The 20,853-nt window shown below is 34.5% G+C and overlaps 3 protein-coding genes across 7 annotated transcripts; 2 read left to right on the forward strand and 1 right to left on the reverse strand.

Moving 5' to 3' along the window:
- Positions 1 to 1,087: 1,087 nt before the first annotated feature.
- On the reverse strand, positions 1,088 to 12,860 carry LOC133306931 (serine/arginine-rich splicing factor SR30-like). 5 transcript variants are annotated; one of them, XM_061507341.1, is made up of 16 exons: positions 12,788 to 12,860; positions 12,073 to 12,167; positions 11,375 to 11,440; positions 11,200 to 11,274; positions 10,991 to 11,099; positions 10,804 to 10,850; positions 10,610 to 10,667; positions 9,838 to 9,887; positions 9,624 to 9,680; positions 9,368 to 9,541; positions 9,288 to 9,316; positions 8,612 to 8,624; positions 2,300 to 2,386; positions 1,734 to 1,767; positions 1,450 to 1,518; positions 1,088 to 1,353 (listed from the first exon to the last, which is right to left on the reverse strand). In XM_061507341.1, exons 2-15 carry the CDS (start codon positions 12,157 to 12,159, stop codon positions 1,490 to 1,492), a joined length of 915 nt encoding a protein of 304 aa, XP_061363325.1. In that variant the 5' UTR covers positions 12,160 to 12,167; positions 12,788 to 12,860; the 3' UTR covers positions 1,088 to 1,353; positions 1,450 to 1,489. The 5 variants fall into 5 exon arrangements, 4 of the variants coding, with proteins under 4 accessions (XP_061363325.1, XP_061363324.1, XP_061363323.1 ...); XM_061507340.1 differs by lacking the exons at positions 2,300 to 2,386; positions 8,612 to 8,624 and having other exon boundaries at positions 1,090 to 1,353; positions 9,269 to 9,316; positions 9,399 to 9,541; XM_061507339.1 differs by lacking the exons at positions 2,300 to 2,386; positions 8,612 to 8,624 and having other exon boundaries at positions 1,091 to 1,340; positions 9,269 to 9,316; positions 9,399 to 9,541.
- A 1,875-nt stretch (positions 12,861 to 14,735) lies between these two features.
- Positions 14,736 to 16,675, forward strand: LOC133306933 (uncharacterized). The gene is made up of 3 exons (XM_061507343.1): positions 14,736 to 15,102; positions 15,301 to 15,391; positions 16,385 to 16,675. The coding sequence occupies exons 1-3, from the start codon at positions 15,033 to 15,035 to the stop codon at positions 16,485 to 16,487; spliced, it is 264 nt and encodes an 87-aa protein (XP_061363327.1). The 5' UTR covers positions 14,736 to 15,032; the 3' UTR covers positions 16,488 to 16,675.
- A 1,573-nt stretch (positions 16,676 to 18,248) lies between these two features.
- On the forward strand, positions 18,249 to 20,062 carry LOC133306932 (large ribosomal subunit protein eL22z). The gene is made up of 3 exons (XM_061507342.1): positions 18,249 to 18,368; positions 18,540 to 18,798; positions 19,762 to 20,062. Exons 2-3 carry the CDS (start codon positions 18,569 to 18,571, stop codon positions 19,904 to 19,906), a joined length of 375 nt encoding a protein of 124 aa, XP_061363326.1. The 5' UTR covers positions 18,249 to 18,368; positions 18,540 to 18,568; the 3' UTR covers positions 19,907 to 20,062.
- The last annotated feature ends 791 nt before the right edge of the window (positions 20,063 to 20,853 follow it).

Here is a 20,853-nt window from a genome sequence, read left to right on the forward strand (position 1 = left end):
TTTCTGCGTCTATCTTTCTCCTAAAATAACATAATTTATGTCATTTAAAATGACAAACACCAAACCTTTTACTTATATATTTAATTTTTAGTAAATTTTTACAAAAAAAAGTATTTTTGATTTTAATATCTGAATAACATTTTTATTTAAGAATACTTTTCTGCAAGTCAATGCATTGAGAAATAATTCAGTCTGTTTGATTGCGTTCTAAATTTTTGTTCTTAAAACTGTTTTATAAAATAATTATGAAAACAAATATTTTCTATTTTTTTGTTTTGAAAATTAAATTTAAAATTTAAAATACAAAACAAAAACAACTCGAACATATTTAATAAGTTTGATTCTAAGAACAAAAATAAAATAAAATTAAAACTCTTCTTATCAAAAGCATGTTTTTGTTTTTGTTTTTTTCTTCTGAAAATCAAAAAACTATTTTTAAGAATAGTATTCAAACAGGGCCAATTATCTTCCCTTTGCTCTCCTGCTTAACTTTCCGTAACAAAAACTAAATTTGGACCATACTGCTTTGACGTAGCACACCGCAATACAATCGTAGACAGTATACAGAATTTTTTATTTGTTTTAACATAGAAGTAGGCTCTGATAGTCTGATTAGTCTCAAAATAACACAAGCGGATCCGATGTTGCCAACAAATAACTCAAAATAACATAGAAGTAGGCTCTTTAAAAGCTCTAGACTTAAAAGGGATACATATGCTTATTGGAATTAGGTTTTAGTGTTGCCAACAAATATATTCAGTGAAATGTTTTTGATGTACGAACAATTTTTACAAAACACTCGAGCAATATATATATATATATATATATATATATATATATATATATATATATATATTTTAAAAAAACAAACTTCTAACATTTTTTAAAAAAAAAGTAAACAAACACTTGATTTCTGTAAAGAACTTGCTTGAAACGCATACACTTTAGACCCACAACAAAATTCTGAGTAAAAATCGAGCATTAACACCACCAGTAGACAACAATAACTTGCCAATCCAATATCACATGATTAAAGTACTCAAAGCCCAGGCCAGGTTAGAATGCATCATAGCCCAGCAACAGAATTTGATAACACATCATTTCAGTTCTTGTTCCAATCATCCACTTTTTATTTAAATGCACAAAAGGTTTAGGTTTATTTCACGGCTTCACATATCAAATTTAAAATTCAAATACAAAACTAGTTGGAGCTACAGAGCCACACACATTGGGTCTTAGATGTCGTAATGTTCAAGTTATCAAATTAAAAATGCAGCACGGAAAATGCATGCTCAGTAATGATCTCTAGAGTCAACAATTCCGCTGCGTTCAGATCTCACCTGTCAATCAGATCTATCATCACAACATCAAGGAAACTAAAAAAAATAGAAAGAGGAAATTTATTATCAAGTACATGAATGATTAGGAGTTCAAGGACAACTAACATACCTAAGCCAGACGAGATTGAGACAGGCTCCTCGGACTCTGGCTAGGACTGCAACTCCGTCGAGGTCGAGGCTGCAAGGCACACAAAACAATGGCATAAAATCAAATTACAGAATGAGTTCATGTTGACATAATCTGTCCTTCACGCTTCTACTTGGTTATTGCTTGGAAGACATGATACCTCAAGATCATGCAAATGTTAACAAATACTTAATACAACTGCATCTTTCTCTCCAATCCTCTCCTTTCTAAATAACCCTAAGCAATGGAAGTTAGATAAGACTTACAGATGAATATGGAGATCTGGATCTTGACCGGGACCTGCAAAAAAATTTAATGAACAAAACTCAATTCAATATTCAGAATGACCAAAAAGCCTAATATTCCACATCAAAGTTACAATAACCAAGAGGAAGAAATTAATCTACCACAAATCTTGAGCAGCATCCAACTGGGAAAGCAATTGAACCCAGTATCACATGTCTATAGTCTCAACAAGTGCTAATTTTTTTTTTATTGTCAGCAGTGCATGATACCTTGAACCGATTACAGGGAAGATATAGCCAACCCAATATAGAATAAGAGAAATCCTAATGAGAAGGATAAGATTGACCCAGAACTTAGAGCACAGGTTATGTGGTAGTTTTTGAATTGTAATACTGCTGATTTGCAATTGTTAGTACCAATAACATTTTAGTTCAGGGTGATCCAGCTTTTAGATTGCAACTCATCCATATACTGTCATCCAGTCTACAATAATCACAGACCATGTCTTTAATCAATATATCATTACCGTCACCATTAGTCACAGCATTAAGGTGTCCACAGGTGCTCATCAACAAAACAGTATTACCTCAGACCACAAAGTTGCAGGCGTTTGAGCACCACATGCCATCAAGATCCTAACATGCAGTTCCCAGGTCGCCGCAAAAGGCCACATCTAAAAAACAAGAGAGTCAACCCTAATGAACATTGTATAATTAGTGGCCAAGCCGACGATCCACTTTACCAATGCCCCCCCTCCACCTTTCCTCGTATGAAGCATTATGCTGATAAGTCTATGGTACAACATTAGACTTTATGAGAAGAACAAAGTGGATGGCATAAAATAAAAAGTTCACTTTCAGACAATTAATTGGAATTATAAGGAAATGAGATGTCCCCTCCAACTTGCATAAAAAAGAGTCGTGCATTAAATTTGAGACACAACTAGGAATATCATAATATTCTAGAAAAGCAAAACAAAAAAGCACAATCCATAATGCAATTCAATAAGGATCTAGACAATCTTATTTAAATGTAGAATAAAGGGATGATATTATTTCCATATAAGAATAGAGATGTTCAGAAGAATTTTCATTCCTATCTAGAAATAACAGTCGAAAACTCAACTAGCGGAAATCAACTGAATCAGGAGAAATGTGAAAGGAATAGAGCAATTGAATTGAAATCACCTATATACAGGTGTGAGAGCGAAGAAAAACTTTCAGAAACGCAGAGACATTGTTGAAGCTCAAAGGAGAGAAAAAAAAAATCTAAAAATGAAATCAGCTAACTGTTATCAAATTTTCTAAGTTCTAGTCCAACTTTGATACCAGTTGATAGAACTGGACCAGACTTTACAAAATTTATGGAGAAAACAAAGGTAAAATTTATTTGATAAGTAAAAAAAAAAGTGAATACAGGGACTGACATCCATGTTTTCAAGAGCCTGGTCTCTCCCCAAAACTCAATTTTAGTCTCTCCGTGCCTCCCTCTCTACCCTCTCCTTCCTTTTAACCTACTGCAAACCTAGAGGACTATTCTCCCAAATCTTGAAATAACATCCCCTAACTTGAAAGAAAAGGGTATTTGAAATAGTATTGAATTGTGTAAATAATCTGTACAAAGAGATCTCTATTTATAGAGAATGAAAACCCTAATACTTGACCTAATGGGCTTGGCCCAATACAACAAATACTAATAATAATAAAATAACACATATTTACAACACTCCCCCTCAAGCTGAGGAATAGATATTTATCATTCTCAGCTTGCTAGTAAGTTCTTGAAATCTGTCTGAAGGAAGTCCCTTTGTCAATAGATCAGCTAATTGACGCCCAGTGGGAATGTATGGAGTGGTAATCAACCCGCTATCAAGTTTCTCTTTGATGAAATGGCGGTCGACCTCTATGTTTAGTCCGATCATGTTGAACCGGATTATGAGCTATACAAATAGCGGACTTATTGTCACATAGCAGCTTCATAGGTCCCTCGCATTTTATTTTGAGATCATCAAGTATAATTTTCAGCCACAGTAACTCACAAATGCCTTGAGCCATAGCTCGAAATTCAGCTTCTGCACTTGATCTGGCGACCACATCTTGTTTCTTACTTCTCCATGTCACCAAGTTACCGCAAAGAAACATGCAGTAACCAGTGGTAGAACGACGGTCAGTCATGGATCCAGCATAATCAGCATCAGTGTAAACTTCTAAAGAGAGATTGCCATCACGTCGGAATAACAATCCTTTACCAGGAGTAGCTTTAAGATACTGCAGAATTCTCTCTACTACCTGCATGTGTTTCTCCTTTGGATCGTGCATAAACTGACTGACAACACTAACAGCATAAGCTAGATCTGGTCTAGTATGAGCCAGATATATCAATTTCCCAACTAGCCGTTGATATTGTCCTTTATCAACTGGAGGACTCTCTTCTTCATAGCCTATCTTGTGATTCTGCTCAATAGGAGTATTAGAGGGTTTACACCCGAGCTTTCCTGCTTCTTTGAGAAGATCAAGAACATATTTCCTCTGGCTAATAAAAATTCCTTTCCTTGAATGAGCTACTTCTATCCCTAGGAAATATCTCAGTTTCCCAAGGTCTTTGACTTCAAACTCAGAGGCAAGCCGTGTTTGCAGAATCTGTTTTTCTACAAAATCATCACTTATGATAATAATATCATCAACATATACAAGGAGCACAGTAAGCTTCCCATTATGGGAGTGCTTGAAGAAAAGAGTGTGATCTCCTTGACTCTGTCTGTATCCTAAGGTCATCATAACCTTAGTAAACCTTCCAAACCAGGCACGAGGTGACTGCTTCAATCCATACAAGGCCTTTTTTAATCTACAAACTTTATTTTCTCCCTTCACAAAATCAAAACCAGGCGGGATTTCCATGTAGACTTCTTCTTCTAACTCACCATTGAGGAAAGCATTTTTCACATCAAATTGATTTATATCCCAATTGTAATGGGCAGCAAGGGATAACAAGACTCTCACCGTATTCATCTTTGCAACTGGAACAAATGTCTCTTCATAATCAATGCCATAGGTTTGAGTGTAACCTTTGGCAACTAATCGAGCCTTGTATCTCTCAAGAGTTCCATCAGAATTATATTTAAGGGCATAAACCCATCTGCACCCTACTGCTTTCTTTCCATTAGGTCTATCAATAACCTTCCATGTTTTATTTTTTTTCAACGCATTCATTTCCTCTTGCATGGCTTGAGCCCAATTCCCATCTTTCAAGGCTTCATGTACTGATTTTGGGATTGCAATAGAGTCTAGTGCTGAAACAAAGCTTTTGTGCTGCACAGAAAGATTAGCAGAGGAAACAAAAAGGGAGATAGGGTATTGAGTACAAGAGGGACAGGAAGGATAAGATTTCTTGGGATAAGCTCTTTTTCCTTTTCTAAGAGCAATGGGTAAATCATCAGAATCAGTAGTAATGGGTAAGTCATCAGAAGTATTAACATCATGATCAGAAATATGAGATTCAGGACTTACCAGTGGTTCAGACGATTGAGGTTGCTGCTGAGGCAATGTGGGCTGTTTCCTTCTTTGATATACCAACTCAGGTGTCATAATCTTCCGTTTCTCTGGTGTACTTGATGTATCAATCACAGGAGAATCAGTCACAGGAGGATTACTCACAGGAGGATCAGACACAGGAGGATCAGACACAGAAGGAACAGGACCAAGAGGAGGATACATTGACACAGGTAAAAGAGTAGACACTGAAGATTCAAACTCAAAGAAGGGAGGTGATGAGATTTCTGGTGAAGGATTCTCCCCCTGAAGATGAGGACCTTGGAAAAAAGACTCAGATTCCTGAAATGTAACATCCATAGAAACAAAAAATTTCCTACTACTAGGGTGATAGCACTTGTAGCCCTTCTTATCAGGAGCATAACCAAGAAAAACACATTTAATAGCCCTAGGGTCCAACTTACTGCGATGATGTTTATGAACATGAACAAAAGCAACACACCCAAACACACGTGGAGGAAGACTCATAATTGGAATAGAAGGGAAAAAAGAAGTCATAGAGTGAATAGGACTTACATGGTCAAGTACCCGAGTGGGTAAACGGTTGATCAAGAATGCTGCAGTAAGAATAGCATCTCCCCAATAGTATTTGGGTACATGTGTCTGAAACATTAATGCACGAGCCACTTCAAGAAGGTGACGATTTTTTCTTTCAGCAACCCCATTCTGTTGGGGGGTGTCAACACAAGTAAGTTCATGAATCATACCGTATTTCTTATAAATTGGGAAAAACTGTGATTAACATATTCAGTACCATTATCTGTTCTTAGTCTCTTGATTTTTTTACCAAATTGGGTCTCAACCATTTTATAAAATTGAAAGAACAGTTGTGGTACCTCAGACTTTTCATGCATTAAGTACACCCAAGTTACACGAGTGCAATCATCAATAAAAGAAACAAATCATCTATTTTCAGAAGCATGAGGGACTTTAGAGGGACCCCAAACATCAGAATGAATAAGATCAAAAGGTTCAACACTCTTAGTAATACTAGAAGGAAAAGACACACGATGATGCTTAGCAAATTCACAAACATCACAATGAAAAGACTCAACAGACTTAGACAAAAACAATGACGGAAATAAAGATTTGAGTAAACTAAATGGAGGATGACCTAAGCGCTTATGATGAAGCCAAATCAAAGAATCAGCAGTTGATTGACCATGAGACATCAAGATGTGATCTGTTACTTTATTTGCAGAAGATTGTGACACCAGATAGTACAACCCACCTTGCTCTTTAGCACTACCAATCGTCTTCCCCGTGGCGAGATCCTGAAAAACACAATGGGTAGGATAGAAGGTTACAGTACAATTCAAATCTTTTGTAATTTTATGAATCGAAAGAAGATTCGTGGAGAGTTTAGGAACATGAAGAACATCCTTAAGATGTAAGGACTGCTGTAAGTTTATGTCACCAGAACCCGCAACTGATGTATGAGAGCCATCAGCTACGGCTATTGTATGAGTTCTAATGGAAGGATGATAAGAAGTAAAGGAGTCAGCACAACAAGCCATATGATCAGTAGCACCAGAATTAACAACCCAAGAATGTTTAAAATCATTACATGAAGAAATGAAAGAATAAGTTTTGGAGCTCATACCAGTCATAGTCAAAGTACTAGTATCAGATGGCTTACTCAAAGAATCAAAGAGGGTTCGGAGCCGTTCCAACTCATCTGGACGAAATGCAGAATTTATTTTAGAGGAAGTAAAATGTTGTTGACCATGCATCCTATTCATCTTTTCTAAGACAGTTTGCTTTCCGTGGAGGCGAAAGCATAGATCCTTGATATGACCTGTTCTTTTACAATAAGAACACCATCGATCATCTCTCTTAGGTTCAGAAGTTGCACCATCAGAAAACTTTGTAAAGGAACTCCTTTGAGAAGAGGCCATACTGCACAAAACTTGTCAAAGAATAGCACCAAGAAGCCAAAAAAATCACAAACAAATACTAAACAACGTCAGATCTGACCGGAACAGTAACACAGCGGCCGAAACAGTAACACAGTGGCCGGAACAAATACCAAACAACGTCAGATCTGGTCGGAGGCAAGAAATTGGTGAAAGAACAAACTCCAAGAAGCCAAGAAATTCGGAAAAAAATACCAAACGATGTCCGATCAAAGTGGAGAGCACAGATCCAGAGCCGGCTTGGAGAGACGATCAGAACCGTGGTTGTCCGCGGCTGAGAACCACCGTCACGCGCCGGTGAAGCTGGCGGCGCGTGGGATTCACGCGCAGAGACAAGGGCAGCGCGTGGAGGCGCGTCTGACCTCCGATGGTGCTGGGTTTTTCAGGCAAAGGTCGTCCGGCGAGCGCGATGGTTTCTGTGGCTGTTCGGAGTGAAGAATCCACCGGAAAAAGGGTCCAATCACGATGAACAGGTTCTGTACGATGGTTTCTGTGAACGTTTGTTTCTTGTTGTGTAATAGACAAGAAAAAGAAAGAGGAACAGTGAAGCAATGGTCTTCTCGGTCCAAGAGGTCCCCCGAAAAAAATTTCCGGTGACGGCTGATGGCAGCGAGAGACGTAAAAAAGAATAAAAAGGTTTCGTAGGCGCGGAAGCAGAGCCCTCAGGATCGAGAGCTCTGATACCAACTTGAAAGAAAAGGGTATTTGAAATAGTATTGAATTGTGTAAATAATCTGTACAAAGAGGTCTCTATTTATAGAGAATGAAAACCCTAATACTTGACCTAATGGGCTTGGCCCAATACAACAAATACTAATAATAATAAAATAACAAATATTTACAACACCCTAAAATCAATAACTCTATTTACTATATCTAACCAAATCAATTAATGACAAGTAACCCTATCTACTATATCTAATAATATCAATTAATATCAGGTAACTAGGGGTGCTAAACAAACCAGGGGCCTTTCAGGGACTTTTGGCTCGGCTCGTGAAGGCCTGAGCTTACATGTCTAAAATTGGTTGTTGGCACTAGGGCTTCGACTTGTATAAAAGCTCATTTAATAAAAATGCATCAGACTCAAATTTAAAAGCTCGGCCTTAAAGCCTCTCAGGCTGGCCTAGTATATTATTTTTTATTTATATTTTATATTTTTTATACTATTTGTAACAGCCCTCTCTTTCTCCTCAATCCATTTCACCCCACTTTATTGGTTAAACAGACTTTTTGAATGATTTTGTTTTATACTATGTTGTTTGGATATAAATTGAATTTATGAATATTCATGAAATTACTAGTTTTGTTGATTGTATATTCTGTTTGGATAAATTTTTGTTGTCTTAATTTTTTTAAACAGGCTAAACAAGGCTTTCGTTTTTTGTAAATAAGTCAGGCCACAGGCCGATAGTTATATTAATAACAGGTAACAGGCTTGATCAAGCTGACACGTTTAAACACAGGCTTAGCCTTTTAAGACCAAAGCTCGGCTCGGCTCGGCCCGTTAACACCCTTACAGATAACACTACCTAATATAGCTAACAATATAAATTAATATCTTATAACTGTAACTAAAATATCTAACAATATCAATTAACTCTAATTACTATTACTAATAGGGCCTACCCAATTAAATCATTGACCCATCCTTATTTCTTCTAACCTACTTTCCTAAATAGGGGGTTCCTAACAATATGTGCCATGGGAATCATCATTAAGTTGAACACAAACAAAGCCAGAGGGGGAAAGGCAAAAAGTTTTGCACCAATGAATTTTATAGAAAATTATCAAGCATTGAATTTGGATCTACCAATTCACCCAAAAAATAAAAAAAATTGGATCCACCGTAGATGAAAAACATGTCTACATTTTCAATAGACTATTTGATACCACCTACTTAAAAAGTTGTTAAAAACGTATACTCCACGTAGAACACACTAGTTACATTAATGACGTTACACTCCTATTCACTAATAAGGTTAATCAAATTCAGTTTAACCTACTATGCAGAAGAGTAAAAAATAAACCTTAAAAGTCCAGATCACAATGCACAAAACTCACACATATCAAGACTAGGTAGAAACTGACCTGTAAGGAGATAATGAACGCCGAGAGAATTTTGCTTTTGGAGTCAAACTGCAAAAATGAACATTTAGTCAACTCTTCAAATTTACCAAAAATACACACCAAACCATACTTTAATGCAACCAAAGTGAACCTTCTGCTCCTGCCACTATAGCTATTACTTCGGCTCTGGCTTCGACTTCGTGACATATATGGACTGCAGCTGGGGCTTCTAGAATAGCTCCTCCTTGAATCACAACTGGGACTCCTAGAATAACTCCGATCATATTCCCTCACCTGGACCAACCAGAGAGATATGTTAAGGAAAGCAAGTACAAAAACAGAAAGCAGAATGTAGCCAAATATAACATCCACTGACCCGTATGTATGCCCGAGAAAAGGCATTTCGGAATTCTGAGTCATCGAGTTTCCTGATCTGTAAGACAATACAAAGTTATTGAAGCAAATTCACAATTCACCCACAGTACAAGTTAAAAAGAAGACAGTCATACAAAAAAACCACCTCAAGTGGGCCGGGCAAGTAAAGCACAAAACTAGATAATTATTAGATGATACACGTTTAAAACACTTACTGCATATTTCATATCATCACAATTGGTATAATCCACTATCCCAGTCACGCCTACATAATAACAAAGTTTAAGAATTATGTTGTCAACATTTAAACATATATATAAGCACAAAAATCCTATGAACACATGACATTACAGGGAGCTGCAATGAAAACACAATTGGCATTGATTCCTAGACTTATTGTTCCCAAAAATAAATCATGCACCTACATCAACATCACCATTTGAAATTACCAGAAAAGATAAAAGATAACAACCAAAATAAACACTTTACTACCATGCTTGGATTAGCTTATTTTGTTTTTAAAAAAGCTTATCATCAAAATGCTGCATAAAGAACTTTTACATGAAAACTGTTTACGTAAAAATTGATATAAACCAAATATGTGCTTAGTGTGGAATAATTGAGTATTTTTACTATTTAGCCCTTACTAGAGCCCATCCACACATCAATCTCAACAACTTCTTGACAAAGCCATCATATTAAAGCCTTCTTATGTATATCTCTCAGTAACCCAAGATCTGAATATTATTGCAGAAACTGTCTCTGTACTTTTGAAAGCAAATTACACTAACTCTTATCAATTTTGAAAGGACAACACAGGCGAGCACAAAGGAAGAAAAGTTTTCCTCATTCTGCATGCAGTATTATTTTTTTCATTCTCCTTTCTAAGGGCTGAAAACGCAAGTGCCTATGTGCTCAAGTGCCCACAGCACTAACCATTGTGCAGTCAAATAACACTGAAGACATATTAGATCTTAATCCACTTACCACCACGCTCACGGAAGACTTGAGAAAAACACACATCACCAGCTCTACGCATGTGATCCTAATCATTTAAAACTCAGAATCAGCAAATATTGCTCATTAATTTTCAACAAATACAATGACTTCAACATAAAATGTCATCGCATGAAAAAAATGTGGCGTATATTAAATTATCATAAGAAAGAAACAATCCATACTTTCAGGTCTTGCCATGAAGCAGAAGGAGGTAATCCAGTGACCAGAACTGCAAGCAGAACAAAATAGGGTCAACCAAAAACATTTTTTTGTCAGGTACAAATAGAAAGTAAAAACAAAGAAATAAGAATGAATTACTACACAAAGATATCACATTAAAAAAAACCTATATCTAGAAACAATACATACCACGATAGTCAGAACGCCTGGAAACTCCACGGTTACCACTGCTACCACTATAACTACTGTAACGGTCTACTGATGATGAATATCCCCGTCCACCATGTGCAAGTTCAACCTACAGTAACAAATAGCCATCAAAAGTTTATAAGAACATTAGATAGCGTGTTGCATAGAGACCAAAAAGACAAAAGGGAAGAAAAGGAAAGTGTACTAACTCGTAATCGAAAGCCGTCAAAATTGTAACCATCCCGATAGTGAATTGCATCTTCAGCATCACGAGCATCCTCAAACTGCAATATAGTATTCAATATATATAAGACAGAAGAAGGAACCAAAAAAACATGAGATAAATACTCCTTCACATCCTTACAAAATGAAATCTAAATATACCTCAACAAAAGCATAACCTGGAGGTCTTGGAGGGATCTTCAAATCAATGTCTATGATTGGACCATACTGCAATTAGACAGAAAAGAAAACAATTGGTGAAATAAAAATCCAGAACTATTCATCTACAACTATATTTCAAAAGAAATCCTGTGCTGGTAAGGGAATACCGTGAGAGTAAACGAAGAGGGAAAATGGTACATGACAATTGAAAAATTGATAGAGAACAATAAGGATTGTTTACCACGTTTTGTTACCATGATTATGTTGCTAAGCAAACCATAACATGTCCAAATGTTAATAAAACAATAAACATGATAATAACTGTTCAGAAGTGAACATCAATGGATGTGCTCTGGGCACAAGTATGAAGGTAGTAGCCATGGTGGCAAGTATGAATGCTAATATAAGTTATCATATCATCCCTCTACTTGTTAGCTATAGGGGGTCATATATAGATTAAATGCACTAGGAGGTTGTGCCCCTAGTGGGTAGTTTGCAAGTGACTTAATGGTACAATGCAATGTCTAGTGGGTGGTTATTTGTAGTGGATGGAAGTTAGGGGAGAGTGGTGGAGTGAGACGCTCCATGTAGTGGGGATAGAAAGTGAGAACCACTTAAGTGGTCCATAACAATAACCTATGTTTATATAGTTCAGTATAGAACTTAACAGTACATATAATGATGTTAAATACAGGTACCTTGTAGAAAAGATCCTCTACTTCTCTCAAACGAACATCACCAGGAAGATTGCCAACATAAATTGTGCGACTTGACCGACCACTCATTTTTTCCCCTAAAGCACAGTTTAAATTAGACGCTTAAGCATTTTACCATTATAAATTCCCATACACTATGCAAACTACTGAGTTAATTCAGCTAAAACAGAACAAAAATATACATAGTTTGACAAAGTAGTGCTAAGAAAAATTTACTAAAATAATCATATAATTTAATACACACAAGGTTGTGCTGTCTCAAACAGGGCAAAGGAAATGAAATGAAGTGTGATAGACAACAACTAATCTGTTTTAGGAAAATATTACATATGGCCATCAGGATTATATTTATTTAATTTCATTTGTTTAGGGAACCTAATAGCTTCTATTGAGTTGGCAATTATGTTATGCTTTGTTCTTCCTTTTAGTATCTTCAGTTTTATTTGACAGCTTCTATTGAATCGAACTAATGAAATTTAAACTAAAATTTATAGAGTAGCTCGATCTATCCATGCTCATATAAGTTATTGAAAATAATAAATGGAAAAATAGCAATAAAAGAATCAAAGCCTATCTTCCAGTCAGGAATTAACAAAAAAAAAAAATGAAAATGAAAATTTAGAGGAAAAAAACAAGCATGTGACTGAAAAAATCTTGCAACAATCAAACGTTGAGAATTATGAGAGAGAATGGATACCTGAGATGCGAAGAGACTGAGAAAGACGAACTGGAAGATCAGGTTCTTCACTCTTGAGGGAGAATATGTGCCACAGTGCACAACTCTTGTGGTGACACGCTCACGGCTAGCCCTTTAAATTAATAATAATTTTAAATTAATTTAAAATTAATTTTTTTTTTTTGATAACATTTAAAATTAATTTAGTAGTAACAAAAAAATGTAACAGTCATAATTTATTAAAAATTAATTAATAAATGTCACTTGATAAATTAAATTGTTAGATTAATGAAATCAACGATTAAAATTTGGTAGTAAAGAATGATAGTAAATATAATCTTTCTCTTTTTTTTTTTTGGAAATCTTTCTCTTTTCAAAAAAATAAAAGATAATATAGTTTAGAAATTTTTAATGAAATTTACTTAATGCAACTCTTCAGATAGGTTTCTGCAAGGGTTAAAAGCCGTTTAGACTCGGGTAATTGATTTAACAGTTTTATGCAATTTAAATTGAGAGATAAGATATTATATCAACCACATAATCTTATTATCAATATTACTATTATATCTTAATCGTTGATTTTTATTAATTAATTATTATTATTTTTAAAAATTAAATTCATAATTAATTATTAATTCACAATGAAATGACAATAATTGATTTATGAAAATCAAAGATTCAGATATAATAATAATATTATTTGGTTGTTACAAGTTACAACTTACAATATCCTGTTGCGTGAAAGTTATTGTGTGTTATCATATGCCTTATGATTACGTATATATCAATTGTCAAGAACTTAAATCACAAACTTTATACTTATAAAAGGCTAAATTAAAAAATAATGTATGCTCTTATAACAAAATTTCGAAGTATAAAGTTTTATTTGAAATTCAATCAAAATGTACTGACTTAGAAAGCAATTTATTTTAAAATTATCTATAGTTGTGAGAATGATTATATTTTTCCTAACACACTTTTTATTATTGGGTAATTTAATATAAATTTAGGGTAAGATATTGTAACAATCAATTAGGGTTACTATCAATATTACTACCAATCAATTTCACTGTTAGATTGATTATGTTGATCCAATGGTTATATTTATTTTCATCTTTGTATAGTTATAATTTCTCGTATTTAATACTTTATATTTATTTCTATCTTTGTATGGTTATGATTTCTCTCACATTAAATCTAGGGAATCATAATCATACAAAGATGAAAATAAATATAACTGTTGGATTAACATAATCGATCTAACGGTGAAATTAATTGATAATAAGATTAATAATAATCTAATTGATTGTTACAATATCCTACTCTATAGATAATGGGCTTGTATAATTAGCGAGATTCACAAACAAATGATAAAAGAATATTAGGATAGATTTTCTCACGTGTAATTTAACAATAAAATTATTACTTTTATTTTTAAATTTTCAAATAATTTTTTATATTAGTGAATAAAGCTATAACTATTTAATTTTCCACATTTTAATTAAAAGCTTTCAATTTATGATAATTACCATTCGTACAATATTATCCATAATTAAAATTAGGGTAAAAGAGTTCTCAAATCAACGGAGATAAGTTATCTTCGGTGAGCCCAAAACGAAGTTGTTTTGAGACGAAAATCAAAGTATTTTTGTAATTCTAATATATTGCAAGGTTATATTAGTCTTTATTATTATAATTTTTTAATCTTATAACTCAAAACGACGTCGTTTTAAGCTCATTGAAAATAACTTTACGACCGAAGAAATAATTTTCTCTTAATATAGGAAAAGCCTGTATATTTATTCGTTATATACATATTTTTTAAGGGGATAAAAAATTGTCATCGCCACAAAAGTTCTGAAAAAATCACACGTTTATTAAAGTTTAAAGCCTTTGAAAGCCACAAAAGTAACTTTCCTTTCTTTTTGGTTGATTCCGTTTCCAAACCAAACCAGAAAACCTGGTTTGGGAATACAGTGGGCAACAAAATACAGTGCACAAACATCTCTCAAATAAATAAATAAATCACGTGCGTCAGCGTACTCAACACGCTAATCCTTGTTTCGCCGCCTCATCTCTAATAAATAACAACACAATTACAAATTCTTATTTGCTTCCTCTTTCTCTCCGAATTTCCAATATCATATATATAAAGCAAAAACCTTTAACCTGTCCTGTCACCGTGTGTTGTTAATTGTTATTCTCTCCTTTCATTACCTTCTAAATTCTCGTTTCCCTTTACCCTCTCTATCTTTCACGCGCTACAATGGCGGATGCTAAGACCCAAATTGAATCTCTAAGGAAATGGGTCGTCGAGCATAAGCTCCGTGCTGTTGGTAAATTCCTCAATTCCCTATTTGATTTCGTTTTATTCTTTTGAACCATATTTTGTTTTTCCTTTCTTTCTTTCTTTTTTAATGATTGTGGGTCAAAGTATTGGTGTTTGATTTTATTGATTTTTTTCTTCTGAAATATATATATAATTAATTTCTGTTTTCGATCTTTGTGGTTTTTGCGATGGATATTGGGATCAGGGTGTTTGTGGCTTAGTGGTATTACGGGTTCAATTGCGTACAATTGGTCTCGACCCAACATGAAAACCAGTGTTAAGCTCATTCACGCGAGGTTAGTTACAATTCCTCATCTTTTGAAGTACTGGGTTTTATTAAATATAAAATTATATGGATTTGTTATGTGTACAAGTAGCCTTCTTTGGTCCTAAAAATTTATGCAGTCCATGTTACCTATGTTTGGCTTAACAAATTTCGTGCTATATAACTGCTGGAAGTGAATTGTTCCGTGGAATAATTAGGTTTTCCAATTATTCTGTTTTGATCCTATAAGCCATGAGGTTGTCTGGTGTTAACTGATTGATACGTTTGGGTTGATATGTTTCACATAGGCCTTTTTGTTGTATTTCGCACCTTGTTTTCACTTTTCAACCACAATATGTGTAAACTTGAGCCATCTTAAAGTTAAAGAAATTGTGTTTTGGGTCAAGTTTCACTCTTTCTTTACCATTTGAGATTAAATTTAGCTTGAAAACTTGTATATCTATGTAACACCTTGTTTCCCTGATATATTTGTGCTTGCGGTTTACATTTTTGGAAATGTGCTTTATGTATGCTATTTCCCTTGTTTTCTTTGTGATATAATGCCAATTTCACATTTCCCATCATGTAAATAATGAAAATCAGATTTGAGAATTGAAATACAGGCCTTTATTTCTGTTTCTCAGATGGTAATGGGAAATGTCAATTGTTAGTTGGTGACACGGATTGATTGTAGTTTTGTTTATCTCGAAATAATGCTGTAGTGTTTGGTGACCAAATTTTTTCTCTGAGTTTTCGTTTCTGTTTTCTTTTTTCTCACTGTCCTTCTTGCGCTATGAAGATAAGCTTTTCAATTTGCAATTAATCTACTGTCTTAAGGATATGGGTTAGTCTTCGTTCCTATTGCAAGTAATAAACATATATCTGTTTTTTTGTAAATGTGATTAACTGTGGTAGTTTTATGTGATGTGTTTTTTATTGTTGTAAACCTTACTGCCCAATGTGACACCCTGCATAATTTTAAGCTTATGCTTCTTGCTAATTTTCTTGAGCTATTTCATTTCAGGTTGCATGCACAGGCTCTTACACTGGGAGCATTAGCTGGAGCTGCAGCAGTAGAATATTTTGATCGAAAGGCAGAAGGCCGAGAAAGGAATTCTGGGCGATAAATATAATGTAACCTGAGTTCCTTGAATTCTTTGTACTGGGGATCTCCGATCTTAGTACTAGATATACACGATGGCCTGGCCTGGTGTAGTACAACTATGATGATCGCAAATTCTGCAATTGAATTTATACTGTAGTCCATTCATTCATAGAATAATATACTAAATTGAAATGTTTACTTGCATGTGGCAGAGTGAATATATTTCTTTCTTGTTGGAATGGATTAATTTTGGTGCTAGTTGCTTCATATATTTGTTCGCAATTTATGGCAGTTCATCCTTATCTGAGATACGATACAAGCCCCTTTGTTGCAGCAAGATTAGAGAAAAGGGGTGTCGCTAGGAAACGTGTGTTTGGAAAAAAGTTACCTTTAGAAACCCGGGGATGCATATGTATGATACGTAAATAAGTGTTAAAAATAATTCTTCTTCCATGATTTTTTTTTATTCAACGTAATAAAGGTTTGAATAGGAAAAAAAAGAATATAAGTTAAAAGCAATAATAACTTTTTACAGCAACAATTAAATAGAAAATAATATATTTACCAAAAAAAATAGAAAATAATATATTACTATGAAGTTTATTTCTTAATCAAATCAGATAATTGATGTCTTTTTTTTTTGTATGTACGATAATTGATGTCTTTAATATTTATGTTTGTATCCCAAGGCTTTTGATTGCATAAGGTTCTCTGACAATGATAGTTTGTTTCCTCTTCCTAAGGAATTTTAGAATCAAAGCTCTACTTGAGTCGATCATAGCTCAACCAAAACCTTGGGGTTTGTTGGAACAGTCACCATTTACCATTGTGTCACTGTTCCCACACAAATTTACTTAAATGCCACGCTCCTGAACTGATTTTCTAAACTGCCACGCAGACAAGGTCGCTTGCAGCAGTAGCGAACTATGCATGATGATGTGTCAGGACACTGGTGGTGTCAGAGTTCGCTTCTGACACAGGGGACCTCTGTTTTTAACTAAGTTCGCCAACCATGTAGGCGACCTTCATTTTTTTTTTTTTTTTTTTAAATTTGATACTTGTTATCCATTAAAAGTGTGACACGTCAGCAAACCGAGTTTGCTTGTGTCAGAAGCGAACTTGCCCCGTGGCAGATTGGAAAATAACACTGTTCGCGTGGCATTTAGGTAAAAAAGTTGATGAACAGTGACATTTTGATCAGTAATCCGGGATTTGTTTGAGTGTGATACTTTGACTACGTTAAAATTTTCAATAGCAACGACGGCGGTGGGTTTTTTTTTTAATCTTGTAGCACCTAACTCGGTGTATCTTCTTTTTATATAATGAAATTTTTATCTCATTTCAATTAAATATTTTTGCCTTTGAGTCCTCATTTTTTTTTTAGGAATGTATCAAACATCCTTAGCACATAAAAGATGAAAAAAACTATTCTTATGTCACATGACATAAGTTTTTTTTCCTACACTCCTTTCGATAACGGTGTCACTTTTTTTTTTTTTTTTTCAGGTGGTAGAGTCCACTAGTTTGTCTCTATGACATGAGATAACTATCTCTTTTAACATGAGATTAATAAAACCCTAAAAAGATCTCTAGGTCATGGTTAAAATTATTTGATGAATTGTTTTTACTTTGATAAGTTATCAGATAACCGTTGATTGGCGGAAATCAACGATTAAGATGTGGTCATAATATTGTGCGTAACATTATTTGTGTGTCACAATTTCCTATCTCATTTTTACATTAAAAACTCTCATCTTAATTTTCCGAATTTTCCGAAGTGAGGGTGGGCTTGAAAAGATGAAGAAACGCGCGTTTTAAGTTAGCATATAAAAAGAGAACCAAATCCTAAACCCTAGTTTCTGCCACCGCCGCATTCTTCTTCACATTCTGGTGTAGCCTTAAGGTAATCCTTTCTGCCTCTACTCTCTGCTGTTTTCTGTAATCCCGCTTTGACCTATTCGTTATATTTGGATGAATTTCGATTGGGTTTATTACTTTTTCTACGAACAGAGAACCACAGATTCTGAAAACGAATCTCAATTTTGTTTTGTCTTTTTTGGATGAGTGGTTTCAGAGGTTCATAATAAAAAGTGAAACAAAAAAATGAGTCGAGGAGGCGCAGTTGGTCCCAAGGGAAAGAAGAAGGGTGTGACATTCACCATTGACTGCGCGAAACCAGTGGAGGACAAGATCATGGACATTGCGTCTCTCGAGAAGTTCCTTCAAGAGAGGATTAAGGTTGGTGGCAAGGCCGGTGCTCTCGGCGATACTGTCTCTGTTACACGTGAGAAGTCCAAGATCACTGTTACTTCTGACAGCAACTTCTCCAAACGGTAATTTTCTAATTTTTTCCTTTTTTTTTTTACTTAAATTAATTTGGGATGCAATCGTTTGCTTTTCAGCAATGGTAACCTTTTATTGTCACTATGTGAGCATACTCTCATTCTTGCTTTTAATTAGACAGGTAGTTAGTTCCATTTACATCTTGATACAAGGCAAAGCCATGCATGATTTATGTTTAGTTTTGAATCATTGGTGAACTACGTTGTTCTTTCATTGAGTAGTCTCCTGGTCTTTGGTTAGGATAGTGATTTGGCATACAAAATTAGACACTATTATCGATCCATTATATTATGATTATTTTTTCGGAAGGGAGTTTTTTTTTGTTTAATATATGAATATTGCTAAGGGTTTATCTCTATCAACCATAAAACTAAATTGTTTTGGAGGTTTGGGGAATTAATGAATGATATTTTAGAAATTTCGATGTGTTTCTCGTTGTACGAATTTTACCAAAACACCTGTTATTAATTCCCCCAATCCCTAAAACGACAGAGTTCTAGGGTTGATGAAGATAACTTTATCTCATGTTGATGGAGAAATGATAACCCTATTGCTAAACATGAAATAACTACAAATCTACTCATGTATGCTGACATGTATAGAATTTTGGGATGTTATTGGTATTTTTGTTGGGTTTTTATTGTCTGAGTTGTAATATTGCATGCTCTCGAAAAAGGAAGATGTCTCTATTTGCCTTGCTTTTAATCCCCTGCTTGTAAATGCTTTGGTTGATTTATTATTGTTCATTATTTTAGTCTTTACTGCTTTTTTTGGTATTTAGATGTACTATCAATAAAAAGTGATTGAAATTTTGCACCATCCTATCTATCTTCAACTTTAGGCTCGGTGTTTTCTACATGATTTATTTTTGTGGTTTGGTTTTTTATATTACTTTCATTCATGTTTATTTCCATAAACTAACGTATGTTTTTTAACATCTAATCTGGTTCCAGGTACCTCAAGTACTTGACAAAGAAGTATTTGAAGAAACACAACGTCCGGGACTGGCTGAGGGTGATTGCTTCTAACAAAGAAAGAAATGTTTATGAACTGAGGTACTTTAACATTGCTGAGAATGAAGGAGAGGAAGAAGATTAATCATTTAATCAGCTTATTCATCTGAGAACCTTGTTTACTCTGTCTCAGTGTTAGCTTCTTTTTTTGGCAAGTGTTGCTTGAGATATGTTGCTTCTTTTACATTTGTTGCAATTTAACAGTTTTGTTTATTTAAGAGCCGCGGTGCCATTTATGTTGGAGTGGGGGTAATTGAGTTCATCTACGCCTTTGATGCAATCCATTGGGTTATCTTACTTTCCCCGGACCCAATATAATTAACATGTATTTCATATCATCTCAAATCCCTCTCCATCTATTTTCCATCAGTTTCCCTATTAATTGTTCCCACATTGTTTGGCGCTTGAATTAGGTTGATCAAGTGATCAGTTGAGTACCCACCCCTTAACACTCCCAGTCACGAATACTCCAAGAAGTAATGAGCATGGTGTTTTCGGGGTATAAGGCGCCTACAACGATTGAACAAAAACAAGTACTGCGAGTTTTAGTCACAATACTGACTAATGTTACACCCTCCTAGTTTTGGGGTAAAAAATGAAGGGGTTTATAAATTTTAGACTAAAGCTCCTTTTGGGTCACTAATAAAAAATATGATTTTCACTTTTGTTCCTTACAAATAATAATATTCATATTAGTTCTTTTTTAAGAATTAAATTGGTTCTTCATTAAATTTCTGAGAAATTATATTTTTAAAGAATTAGAATTGTAGAGAGATCAAAAGTTGATTTTTTGTTTTGTGAAAGGCGAAAGTGAGGATCATATTTTTTGTTAGGAACTTAAAGTAGGCTTTACTTTAAATTTTATAGTGCTGAACCAATTTTTTTATTTTTTATTTTTTTTGGCAGAGACAATAAATAAGAGTAAGTGAGATGAGAAAAGAAAAAAAAAAATGTGGTTCCCACATTTTTACAATCTCATCTGCAAAAAGGTTTTTGGTGCAGGAACGTAAGATTTATAAATCCCATAAATGA

The sequence above is a fragment of the Gastrolobium bilobum genome, unplaced genomic scaffold, assembly GCF_033153095.1.
Source record: "Gastrolobium bilobum isolate Gb01-03AN ecotype WA unplaced genomic scaffold, APGP_CSIRO_Gbil_v1 utg10034, whole genome shotgun sequence".
Classification (NCBI taxonomy): Eukaryota; Viridiplantae; Streptophyta; class Magnoliopsida; order Fabales; family Fabaceae; genus Gastrolobium; species Gastrolobium bilobum.

Bases quoted from the DNA above. Each gene is read 5' to 3' on its own strand.
- LOC133306931 (XM_061507341.1), bottom strand. From the start codon at position 12,159: ATGAGTGGTCGGTCAAGTCGCACAATTTATGTTGGCAATCTTCCTGGT. The intron at 10,851-10,990 runs GTATGTATTGTT...TTCTGCTTGCAG, and splicing joins CAGGCGTTCTGACTATCGTG to TTCTGGTCACTGGATTACCT. The intron at 9,542-9,623 runs GTCAGTGGATGT...TGGTTGGTCCAG, and splicing joins TTTCTCGGGCATACATACGG to GTGAGGGAATATGATCGGAG.
- LOC133306933 (XM_061507343.1), top strand. From the start codon at position 15,033: ATGGCGGATGCTAAGACCCAAATTGAATCTCTAAGGAAATGGGTCGTC. The intron at 15,103-15,300 runs GTAAATTCCTCA...TATTGGGATCAG, and splicing joins GCATAAGCTCCGTGCTGTTG to GGTGTTTGTGGCTTAGTGGT. The intron at 15,392-16,384 runs GTTAGTTACAAT...ATTTCATTTCAG, and splicing joins GTTAAGCTCATTCACGCGAG to GTTGCATGCACAGGCTCTTA.
- LOC133306932 (XM_061507342.1), top strand. From the start codon at position 18,569: ATGAGTCGAGGAGGCGCAGTTGGTCCCAAGGGAAAGAAGAAGGGTGTG. The intron at 18,799-19,761 runs GTAATTTTCTAA...ATCTGGTTCCAG, and splicing joins GACAGCAACTTCTCCAAACG to GTACCTCAAGTACTTGACAA.